At 39.7% G+C, this 12,698-nt stretch overlaps 1 protein-coding gene across 1 annotated transcript in view; it reads right to left on the minus strand.

The window, feature by feature from the left end:
- Nucleotides 1-1,278: 1,278 nt before the first annotated feature.
- The window catches only part of blo (bloated), a 28,705-nt gene continuing 17,285 nt past the window's right edge, over nt 1,279-12,698 (minus strand). The window contains exons 3-9 of the mRNA XM_068289716.1: nt 5,621-7,523; nt 4,997-5,552; nt 3,139-3,318; nt 2,918-3,078; nt 2,428-2,853; nt 2,036-2,357; nt 1,279-1,722 (exon numbers count right to left, since the gene is read on the minus strand). Coding sequence (XP_068145817.1) covers nt 1,534-1,722; nt 2,036-2,357; nt 2,428-2,853; nt 2,918-3,078; nt 3,139-3,318; nt 4,997-5,552; nt 5,621-7,523 — 3,737 coding nt within the window. The 3' untranslated portion in view covers nt 1,279-1,533. The remainder of the gene's footprint in view (nt 1,723-2,035; nt 2,358-2,427; nt 2,854-2,917; nt 3,079-3,138; nt 3,319-4,996; nt 5,553-5,620; nt 7,524-12,698) is intronic.

The raw sequence follows: 12,698 nt of genomic DNA on the forward strand, positions 1-12,698 counted from the left end.
AGGACCTAGCCCCAAGCCCCCTTTTAGCTCTATTCCCACATGACTAGTAAAATGCAAAGAAAAAAAAAGAGTAAAGAAATAAGGAAATGGATGAATAAATGAAGTAAGTCAATGACAGATTGTCTTTGAGGAGCAATAAGTTAATGTGAACAACGACGACCTGTATCCTTTTGCTGCATCAGCAGTAGATAGGGTGCAGCATTATGCGTGTTGTCCTTAATATGTCAACACGTTAAAAAGAGGAAGGGGTGAGGTCACCATCAACATCATTACTATCAAATTGAGGGGCGTGGCCTGTCAGCAGGTGTTGATTAAATGAATGGCCAAGGATTAACATGCTAATCCTCTCCCCTTCCCTTTTTTTTTTGCCTTTCGTTTTTTAGTGTTTTATATTATATCGAGAAAAGTGAAATAAGAGATGAGGAGTAGGGTGGAAGAGTGGTGCTGGCAAGTGAATAAAGCAAATAAATCTTATTTGCTCGAAGAAAATATTCTCGGCACTTTTTTCATTACTTCCACACTACCCTCGATCCCCCGGTCTTTTCAGCTTTTCGCGTTCCCACTCTCTCTCTCTCTGCCATTCTGTGTTTATTTTCTTGCATATTTTCACCCAAACATCCTCTCCACTTGTGCACAAAAAAACAAAAAGCGAGAAGCAAGCAAATGCCCGAAGCTAAGTTATAAATTTATTGCTGAACTTTGAAATGCCACGGGCCACAGCTCCATTTCCTTAGCTCCCTCTCGTATCCTCCCACTCCCTGCTCCTCACCATCTCTGCCTTAGTGAGGTTCAACTAAAGTCGAAGCGATTTTAAGGCCAAAAACTTGCTGCAAGCTTAGTCCCTTCTATTTTTTGCAATTATCCTTGAAAATGCAGCTAGCTAGCGAAAGTTGCCGCCAGCCAGCCAGCAGCAGCAGAGCAGCGTGTTGAAAGCTGTAAGAACGGAAATGTGTTTTTCGGTTACGACGCTCGGTATTAGGGGACGGGGAGAAGTTTGAGATCTGCAAATAATTTATTAGCTGCGTGAAAAATAATTTATATCTAGCCGTTGTTTTTTCTTCTTCCTCTTCTCCTTTTGTCGAACCAATTTTTAGTTTGTTTTGTTGCATCAAAAAACAATGCCAAAACTCACTCAGAGTAGACAAATGTGTCTAAATAAATTAAAGAACTTTCAACACAGTTTTAGAGGCTCCATCACTCAACCGTTTGACAGCGATTGAGAGTATTTGAGGTTGATGTCTCGACTACCGTTACAGTTTGAGTAGCACTTACTAATAGTTTGTTAAGTTAAAGAGTTGTAAATTTATTAATTTATAATTATTACTGGAATACGTATTACATTTCACATTTTTTAAAAATATGACGAGAATTGCAACAAAGGTTTATTTTATTTTTGTTTAGTGATCGATTCTACCGACTATGGAAACCTCCGAATCCTTCCTTCGTTCGTGATTAGAAATACATTTCAATTGGATTACAATTAGAGCACCACCATTGGAGGAGGCAGAAGCAGGAGCCTGCCTGTTGTAAGGCTCATTTTGTCTTGGCGCTACGTAAATTCGATGCGGATAGCAGGGATCTTGGCGGGGGTGGACGCTCCAAATCAATTTGATAGCCACGCCGCGTCGGGGTCTGACTATTCTTGCGTCCCACACGACTCATGGTGGCACTGGCATTGCTTACACCATTATGTGGTGGCGGCTTACGTGGCAGTGTTGACATCTAATTAGAGAGAGAAAGAGAGAGTGAGAGATTAGGAGAATTAGTTATCGATAACTCATTTGAGTAAACTTCGCCCCATTAAATATGCAAAAAGGAATAAGCTGGAAAGGTGCTTATTGTTTAGAATTAATTAATAACTATTTCATTTGTCTTTTAATTTCAAAATCGTTTTTAACAAACTGAATCCATAGAGAAATATTTGTTATCCAAAATTTCTTTATAAAGCGAATGGTTAAACTCCTTATTGCATACTATATGGAACACAGTTAACCAATTTCACAGGTGCTCCCAGGAAGTGACCCTTTTGACTCACCCTTTTGTTCTGCTCCTGTGAGTAATTAATCTCATAGCCCTCGCTTATATGTTTGGGTTTCCAGGGGGCCAACATTGAAACGGAACGCGATACGGTTCTTGTCATAGGTTGTAATGGTTCCTGACCTTTTGCCTTGCCCCCACCAATGGAAGAGCCGCCCCCACCACCTTTACGTAGATCATCACGCGACATGGAACGATGTCGTGAATTATATGGCTGTGGTATATCACCCACTGTGGTGGCATGCAAATAAACCACACTCCTTTGACTGTGTAAACTGGATTCACCCTCGGTGCCAGAGCTTTCGGCGGGATAGCGATCCCTACAAGGAATTTAAGATAACCATCAGTAAATAATTTATTGGATTTTTTTTTTTTTTTTTTCAAACTTACCTGCCATAGCTGGAGTCTTGTATTAAACCACGTCGCTCGGCACTACGCGCTGGCTTGGGGGGTCCCAATAAATGGCCCGAACGTTCGTTAGTTCTCTCTAGCGACATGGCACGTTGATTGGGTATGCTACTGCCACGTTTATGACGATCCATTATGGCTGGCTCTGGCTCTGAACCACTCTCCGAGATATCATGCAATTCACGGGACCGGGAATAATGACGTCGCTTACGGAAATCAACCTCATCGCTGCCATTATTATCCAAATGTTGCATAGAACTGGCACGTTGACGATTCGAACTAGAACTAGTCAATGTCTGAGCTCGTTGTCCCGACAAGGAATGACGATAATCACGTGATGGTGGCGGAGGACTACGATCCAAATTGTAAGCACTCTGTGAGTGCTTAGAAGCTAAGGGGGGACGGCTTCTATTTGGAGAGAAATTTCTATGGTAAAAACTATTATAAAGAAGAGAGGAGAAAATTAACTCACCTGGGCATGCTGCTGGCCTTGGAAATTGTGGGTGGATTTGAATCCAAATCGGTATCGCCAAAGAAACGCAAATTTTTGGCCGGCGCAGTTGGTGCATTTCGTTTGGTTCTTTTCAAACTTGAGGTAGTCGCCTCGCTATGTCCATTAACAGACACATTAAGCTAGCAAAGAAATCCCTCAATTATTATAAGAGAATCTTTAACGAGTTGATGGTAACTCACCTGTTCCTTGGGACTACTCTTGGCACGACGATCCAATGACTTAAACCAACTGGTCTTAACCAATGGACCCGTTGGCTCCTTTTGCTTTTGTTTAGCTGGCTTATCCGCTGGACTGCGTTTGATAAGCAAAGGACTAGCTTTTGGTGTGGACAAACGACGTCGCATAGAGATGTCGATAGTCTGTTGACAAAGAGAGAGAAAGCGAAAGGTTCATAAATGGAGATGGTCTTGTCTATGGGTCAAAGGTTAGCCCATATTACAACAGGTTGCAACACACACAAGCATACAAACACACACAATATGGGGCAGGTGGCCTTTTGCACGAGTCTCCAATAGTCATGTCTGTGGTTTCGTTTTTCTTTTTTTCTTTTTGATTTCGTTTGGTGGGGGCGAAACTAGTTTTTGTTATTTGCAATTGAAACGTTGCCCCACTTGTGGTTGGAGCCCTGAACCAAAAAATGAACCGAAAAACAAATCTCTAGCTTAGAATAAATGAGTCTGTGTGTGTGTGTGTGTGTGGAATGTGGAAATATAAGCCGACAAAATTGAAATCCACTAAAAAAAATAAAGAATAAACACTACTATAAATAATTAAAAATTCAAATATGCCAAAAGCTAATATATAGTTTATGACCAAAGCATTTTGGCTTGGGTCATCCTCACCATAAATTAACTAACGAAAACCAAATTGACACATTTTGTGATTTTTATACATATTTTGGTAGAATTATTTTATTTTTTTTCTCTTCTGCTTTTTTATGAATGTTCTGCTGGCACTTAAGAAACACTATTTCGGCTTTTTCGTTTTTGGTTTTTATGGCCAAGAAAGAAAAAAAAGAAGTTCTGACAAAGGTAAGCCAGAACCACACCTATTGCTTTTTTTTGGGGGTATTTCTTTTTATTGAAATACAATGCCTACCTCCTGAAAGGATGAAAGAATTTATAACATCCGAATGAGAGTGAGGCTGATTGGTGAGATCTTATGCCGATAAGATTTGCCGCCGCCCACAGCAAAAGCAACAGCAGCACATCCGCTCCTATACGGCCACCCAAAAGCCATCTCCCTCTAATAGAATGCAGTCCAAGGTCTGGCCAAGAAATCCGCTCAAGCATTGCAAATTAACTAACTAAGTTGTCTGTTTGGATGTGTTGCAACAGTTTGCAGCAAAAGAGAAAAAGATAAAACCTTAACCTAAGCAAAACAGTTTACATATTTGAATACAAAAAAAAAAAAATTTCTAGCTTCAAGTTGACGCGTTTGTCGTTTCGCTGTCAGCTTTCTTAATTTGTGAGCTCAGTGACAGAGCAAACAAACCAAAACTAGCAAAAAAACTCACTGCCAAACTGACTGAATGACTGACTGACTGGCAGCTGCTGCTGCTGCGTGGGCATTTGCCATCCTCGTTGAGCATTGTTCTTTTTTTCTTCCCCCTCCCCCCATTGCGCGCTCACGCCTCGTCGCTTGAATAGTTTTTGGAGCTCGATTTGGCCAAAGCGTTTATGATTTAACTCTAGAATTCTTTATGGGTCTTGGGGCGATTTTGATTAGATGTGCCTGAAAAGTGGACGTGACGTTGTCATGGCACCAATTTTGGTCACTGTAACGCCCACCAGAGAAGAATGGGAATGGAGACCCGGTCAAACCAGGCCAGGAAGTGCCCATAAGTTGGTAAGGTACAAAAACAATTGTATTTACTTACTGATAGAGATAGAAAGAAGAGGATGAGAGAGAAGCTTGATTAATTCATTATTAATAATCTAACAGGTTAACGAACTTTCTATGCATCAATTGAACATTAAGACTACGTAGTCTTAATAAACGTAGTGTACGTACACTGAGCGAATTGATTTTACTTACCTTTGGTTCGCGTGAGGTCTCTTCGTTAAGGGCATGATGTTCACGATAACGTGAACGCATCTCATCTTCCCTGACCATATAGCGCTCCTTCTCCTTTGAGTCACGGTCACGACGACTCAATGTGCTGTCATTGCCATTGGAGGATGTCAGCCTTGACTGTGTATCCTTTCGACTACTTGATACATTGCTGGTACTGCTACGACCACTTCCTCCATGATTACTATTGCCCGTAAATAGCTGTTTGACCTTTTCAAAGCCACCCAGTTTCTTATTGCGTTTCAAGGTGCTCGTCTCATCGCGTGACTGTGATTTTTCACGACGTCGCAATGTGCTAGTAGCTATGGGATACTTATCCAAATGGGGATCAAAATGTGATCCATCATCTATAGAACGTTCACGATACACGTAACTATGTTCCCGTCTCAAACGTGTGGGCGGTACTGCTGACTGCAATTGTCGTTGCAATTGACGCTGCTGCTGAGCGCTATCCCGTCGTTCTTTACGCAAAAAAGACTCACAGACCCGTATGTCATCGAGGGTAGTGCGTTTGCGCCATCTGAAAATGAAATGGGAAAAGTGTTTAATCATAGATTAATGATGGAGAGCCTTGTGTTTATCTCCTACCTTGAGGTTATTTCACCATTGAATGACTCTTTGCGAAAATCATTCTCTATTCCAGAATCTCCCTTATCGAAACTACGTTGCTGTAACTTATCCCTTTTTAAGCTACTTTGCCAATAATCCGTTGGCAATTGCTGTGACGATTGCTGCTGCGTCAACTGATGATGATGATGATGCTGCTGATGATGATGATTTCTCAACTCTGGAGAAGATCTATATTGATCGGTTAGTTGAGAGTCTAAACTTTTGGGCTCTTGTTCTAATCTTTCGGCTGAATTATAATCACGATCTGCATAACGCGGCTGTGAGGCAGAAATACGCTCACGATGTCTTGACTCGCGTATTTGACCATCTGTTTGCGTTTCCCTTACATAGGTCTCCTTGATTCCCCCTTGACCATCATCGTAGTATTTGGTGTGACGATAACGTGATGTCTTTTCCATTTGGGGACTGATATCCAATGGAACGGAACGTTCTCTCTCCGGACTAAGATAGTCACGCTTTTGACGCTCTAGTGTGCCTCCTGTTTGCTGTTGTGCCGTTGTCTCACCAAAACGACGTGTCAATATACGATTCTCTAGTTGAGCTCTTCTATAGCCCAAATTATCCAGATATGGAGCTGGACTAACACTACGTATAACTGGCACAATAGGCGGCTCGCGTTCCCTTTTGCCATATTCATCCTCATAGTAGACTTTACGCGTTTCAAAACCCAAGCCCTCGTCCTCATCGCTTTGATTGCGTGGACTCAATTGCTGCCAAGGTGATGGGGAATGAGAATTACCCATGCGTGTAGTGTTTGTATGATTACCATTCGGAATGGGCGAATAGCTACCGCTTCCAGATCTAACTTGATGTCTATCCTGATTGGCTCTTGGTGGTCGCGGTGGAGTACGCTCCTGTTGTTGCTCGTCATTGCTTAAATCGAGTTGGGCATAGGTGATGCCCTCGTTGGGCCTTATATAGGAAAAGGCCGGCTGACTAATTACTGGCTGTGGTGAGAAACGCTCCATGGACAACCTTTTGACTAGGCCATCCACAGTCCGCCCTTTTGTTAGGGGCAGACGTTCTGCTGGCTGCTGAGAGCTATGCATATTCTCGTTAGATTTGGCTTGTAAAATCTCAATGCGATCGCGTATACCCGCTGATATTGAAGACGGATTGGGCCCAATGCTATTAGATGCGAATAATGGTGGCTTTGATTTCAATAGAGGACCGTCTAATTCCGCCTTGGAACGACTCCGGGCGAGCAGTTCATTCAAACCCTGACCACTTTCATCCTTCTCACGCAATGTAATGGCATCGGATTTGCGTCGTTCACGTTCTCGAAAGTAATCCTTTTCGAAGAAGTCTTCCCTTTGCGATTGCTCAATAATGGGGCTAAGTTGGGTCTTTGAAGAGGCGTTCGCCAAAGTTTCTACCTTTTTGGCCACTCTGCTTGATTGACTCTCGGCTAATGGGCTCTTGCGTACACCGCTTGTGCTACCCACATCACTTTTACTTCGCACTAAACGCCTGGCTCCAACGTCATCGAAGCGTGGATCTCTATCCGATTGGTTAACATTTGTATCACTTGACTTACGACTGAATAGACCAAAAATCGAGGGTCTTTTGCTAGCTGTAGGAGGTTTCTTTGTGGCAGCGTCACTAACACTACGGGTCACTGGTTTACCCTTCGATTTGCGTCTTGTGGGCAAAGAATGAAAACGTTGCGCATCGGCAGCGGCAGCAGCACTTTGCTGTCGCTTCTGTTTAGCCCGGAATGTGGGTATATTATCACCGTTTTCGGCTTTACTTTGATGTCGTCCCGCCTGTGATATTACCAAAGCAGCCTCCTTACGTATATCCTCTGGATCAATGTCTGGTGGCAATTGATGATAGCTATCCAAATCGCTAGGACGTTTACCTAGAGTAGAGAAAGAAGTGAGTTGAAATGAGTTTAGCATAAATCACAAGCCAAGTTCGCATTCATGTAATGACAATTAGCACATTAGCTAAACTGATGATGATGTAATACTATCTGGCTGGCAGCTGCTGGTTTGGCCTGAAATCCGCCACATAGAAGTGTGAATTGGCAGCAGCAGCTGCTGCTGATGCCTTGCTAAATAAGGCAGACCCCCAGTTTCAGATCCAGTCCACTCGCTCACCAACTCACTCACTCATTCAGTCAGTCAGTTAGTCAGTCAGTCAACTAACAACCTGGCCCACGTCTTCGTCTTTTCATCTTCGTTTTGTGATCTTCGTGGTCTGTAATCGGGCGCTGTAAGCGCTAATGGCCATAGCATAGTCTCATCGTCGATCTATCTCATAAAGATTCTTCTACTTCCTCACTTTTTTCATTCTTTATAATCATTATTATTTAATACGCCGAAAACAAAAAAAAAAAACGTGCCTCAGCATCATCATGAAAACAAGATTGCTATGGACTATGCGTGATCTTCTTTTCACCCTCTTATTCCCTCTCCCTCCCTGTCTCTCTGTTTTAATCTCTTTTTTCCACCTATTTTTGTTCTGGACTGTTGAGAGATTAACCATCTCGAATGGTAAGAGGTGATCTTTTGCTTTTTGACCTTGTCACTGTGGACAATTGTATTTGTCCATTCACCTGCAGCAAACAAACATGTCACATTTACTTTGAGAACCCAGCCAACTAACCAACCAACCAGCCACACCCACAAAACTCAGCCAATGCAAACAAAAACAATGAATAATGACATGTTGGGCGTGTCTAGTGCCAAATTGGTTTAGGCTACTAATCGAAAATGGGTTAACCAATTTGAAATATATGCATATACGCTCTCCCTCGAGAAAAAAAATCCACATAAAACCACAAAGCCATCATCAGAGCGATCAACTGTCATGCGGCGATATGTGTCAAGGTAAGAAAACAAGAAAGAAAAATGTTGCACGAACAGATATCTGGTTGGCTTCCTTTTTTTTAGTAGTTTTCGGGTAACAGGAAAACATAAATTGCACTAAAACGACAGTTGACTGAAACTAAAACTAAAGTTGAAGCTCAACTCAATGTCGTGTAACCGTAAACGGTTGCATTCCCAGGCGCTTTAGTTTGTTGTTGTTGTTGTTGTATACCCTGAAACAAGTAGGGTGAACTTGATGGTATATTAAAATTGGTATGCATAGCCTGGTCAGTAAGAATTGAAACATTAAGACTATAGACCAGGTGACAGGTGAAAAAAGTGTCTATCATGGAACCGTCCTGTAACCTGTACAGTAGGGATTGTAATATCCTGATCTCAGGGATTATATTGCACTTATTTTGTTCCCATAGTCTTTAAATTTGGTTTCGCGTATTATGAAACTATTGTCTATTATTATAAGTTTTATAAATAACTCTTGTGAAACAAAAAACCTCAAAATGAGCAGATAAAAGTGTTAGTTCTCTGCAGTTATGGCAATTCAACAGAGTTTGCATTTTTCCAATTGCCATTTAGTTAAGGGTAAACCTGATTCGGCTAACCCACTTGTTTATTTCATTTCTCTTTAATGCTGACTTGATTTTCCCGCTGAAAGCCATTCATTAATCTAATCAGTGATCTACAAAAAAAAAAAAAAAAACGAGAAAGAGCAAAAAAATTACCGCCGGGCTCTATGATTTGCTCAAAGCTAAAAACAAAACGCACAAAGAAAGATAGATTTAGTTTTTTTTCTGTATTTTTTCGGGGGGCAAACAAATTACGATAAGAAATCTGAACCACTTTTCCTTCTGAGCAACTTGCTGCAAGTTGTTCCGGTTTTATTTTTTTGGTGGTTTTTCGTTGCACTTAATTTGCTTGTCGTGGGATAGTCAAGGTGAGTTGCGAGCATTGAACATCAAGTGACCAAGTCATATATAAATAATTTTCTGTCTTGAAACTTTCACTCGAGTAAAACTAACCATAGAGTCATCCTTTTTTTTCTCAAGTAGCATGTCTTGTCTCATTAACTTGACTTTTAAGTTAAATTTTTTGGGTTTTTTTTTTGTTTATAGTAGCCGCAAAAACCACAAAAATTTCATCTCCAAATAGTATTGAAGAGGAGTCGAAGACGTTACTTTCAGGTTGAGGTCGAAAAAGAATGCTTTATAGACATTTCTATAGATAAGACCGAAATGGGATATCACCCGCTATACATAGCTAGCTAGCTACCCAGTTAATGAACTAAAGATGGTCTACAGTCTTAGTGCCTTTCCCTGCCCCTGCCCCGCCTTGCTGCCCATCCCCCTAAAGGCATTTCAATTAACCAACCTGCGCACTTTCAATTTCATTTTTGTGTCTTGGGTCTTGGTCGGCTGCGATCTTTGGAAATAATTTAATGCTTATCGTTTGTGGGTCCCTGTCTCTGTCCCTGTGTGTCGTCTCTCTTCGCACATCAAAAGCTTAAGCCGCGTCCTTGAAATGCAAAATAGGCTTTTCGATTCCCCTACTCGACTAGGTCTAGAGGGTTCTGAGGCTTTAAACTAGACCTCTCCCTACTAAACATGTTGAACGACGAGGGCTGTACCCCGCACCCGTAAGTAACCAATTAAAATTGCTGAGAATGGTTTTCATTGTGTGTATTTGTATGTGTTTGTGGGACTAGAGTGGATTAAAGTGGAGTGGAGTGAAGTGAAGTGATGGTAAAGTGCTGGTGGATTGGGCCAAACTAAACAAACAAACAAACAAAATATTGGCAAAAAACTTTCGCTAAAGAATGGCCGCTGTTCATTCCATAATATAAGCGACAAACTTGTTTCTTCTTTTTGCCTCTCTCTCTCAGCCGCTAAAGCTGTCAACAAATAACCACAAAGAGCTCTAAAAATAATCTGCGACTCATTTCAATACACAATTTCGATAAACAAATGACGCAATCGTCTGCAATTTCGAGTGATTTTTCTTAAAAAGCGACAAAACTTTAAAAAAAATAATTATCATCCGAAAAATTCGATTTACAATCGATCAAAAAACAACTCCATTTACCCAATTTCAACTAAGAGTCTTTTTTTGTTGTTGTGTTCTTCAATCTATTTTATTTTTTCGCGCTTTTAATAATATTTTTATTTTTTTTATTTTTTGCCACACAAAATGCCAAAAAGCAGCCAATGCCAAGCAGGCAAAGAACCTGACTGAAGCTCTAACAAAAACAAGATACAAATCTCCGAGCAGTCAAGTCGACGAAGTGCGGCTGCGCGCCTACGCCAATGTCACAGAATAATAATAAAAATAAAATACAAAACGCAAAAATAGTGCGAAATTGTGGGCAGAGCAACACAAACTGACTGAAACTGAATCGACTGAGACTGAGACTACTCTCTGAGCCAAAATGGTGAGACTTATTAATTAAGTTTCTTTTTGAGCAGCAAAAATAAAACCAAGAAAAAGCAACGCAACAAATATAATATAATGAAATATGCAAATGATTAATTTATCAAACAATAAAAAAGCATAAATGGCATTTTAATAGCAGTAGCAACAACAAGGGTCATCGCAGAGTTAACCAGGAAGGTGTGTGGCGGGGGCAGTGGAGGCATCTACAGACGGGGGTGTAGATGGCACGAGAGCAAAATTAAAAAAAAAAAAAAAGAAGAAAATAAAGCCCCAACTGGTTATACTTTTCGCTGGGAACAACAACATCAAAAGTGGAGTAGATACCCCTCAAAAACGAAACACACAAATAAATAAATAAGACTTATGTATAATAATGGCCAAGAGGCAAAGGCAAATAGCCAAGTAGTGTAGAGGTTGTCAGACAACAAAAGAGAGTAGGAAATGTAGCTAGTTGTTTTTTTTTTCTGATTTGAACAAATTTTGCTAATTAAATTAATTAATTAAAAATGTATGAGCTCATTAAAACCGTAATACGTAATACGTATATGTATGTATTTGACTTAAACTGCCCCTAGGGAAATTAGCAAATAATAATAAACAATCACCAGAGACACGAATCATTTCAATTTTTAGAGATCAAGATCTCTGGAAATGCAACACCATTTGGTGAAGGGAAAACAAACAAAAGTATCATAAAAGGTCAATTTATATAACCATTAATTGTGAAAACTATTAGAATGATATATATGCGTCTAGTCTACCTCTAATGTAGGTGGAATTTATCACAAAACATATCACATCCACATAAACTTCATGAAACTATCTCATTGTTCTTAAAAATTAACTTTAAATGACTAAAACAATCAAATCTTTATTTCTTGTGCCAGCGTGATGTCCACAATAAATAAAATCAGATAATTTTATGATGTTTTTTCGTTTTATATTGGCAATATATTTTTGTGGGTCTCCATGGGAGAGTCTTAATTGTTCAAGTCATTTGGTTAAAATTGATGCCGCAAGTAGTTTTATTATAAACATCAATTAACCATTTGTATTAAATGCACAAAAAAGAATCATTTCATGTGAATATTTTCTATATGTTCAAAGATTAATTAGTAAGTTGTTTGCCAAATTTTTCTTGCCATCTAATGTAGTTACCCATCAAATAAAGTACATAAATGTATCTCTGGGAAATTATATATACATACATGTATATTCCATTCAGTTATCTGTCTATAAAGCAAGTAGTCACATACTTAGTCCAGATTGTTTTACTTAATAGCCCAAACTAGTTCAACGAAGTTTCGAAGGTTTTGCTTTGGCAGGAATATTTTTTTATGTTTTTGAAAGTGTAATTTTTAAATATGATAGCAGTCAGTCTTTATAGTCTTACACAACTTCAATCGTTAGCTACTTATCACAATCCCAAGTTTTGAGAATTCGAAATAACAATAACTTCATTTGCCGAAAAGTCAAAGACTCTAAACGAAACTTCATAATTTTCGAGGACAAGCTCAATAATTTCGTAAGTCTTTTAAAATGATTTCTGTTTTTGTGGCAGAAAGGCATAGGTTCTAAGGGAAAGCCCTAGATCTATCAATTCGATATGTCAGAAAGTCTTAAGATCTAATATACTTTAAAAGAACAACTTTTATTTTTACAAATTCAAAAATTCTATTTTAATTTCTCAAAAAAAAAAAAAATCCTTTAACTTTGAATCGTATTGATTTGTAAGAAAGTTATAAATTTTACGGGAATCATATATAAAATCGGTTCCA

Source organism: Drosophila tropicalis, unplaced genomic scaffold (assembly GCF_018151085.1).
Source record: "Drosophila tropicalis isolate 14030-0801.00 unplaced genomic scaffold, ASM1815108v1 contig_593, whole genome shotgun sequence".
Taxonomy (NCBI): domain Eukaryota; kingdom Metazoa; phylum Arthropoda; class Insecta; order Diptera; family Drosophilidae; genus Drosophila; species Drosophila tropicalis.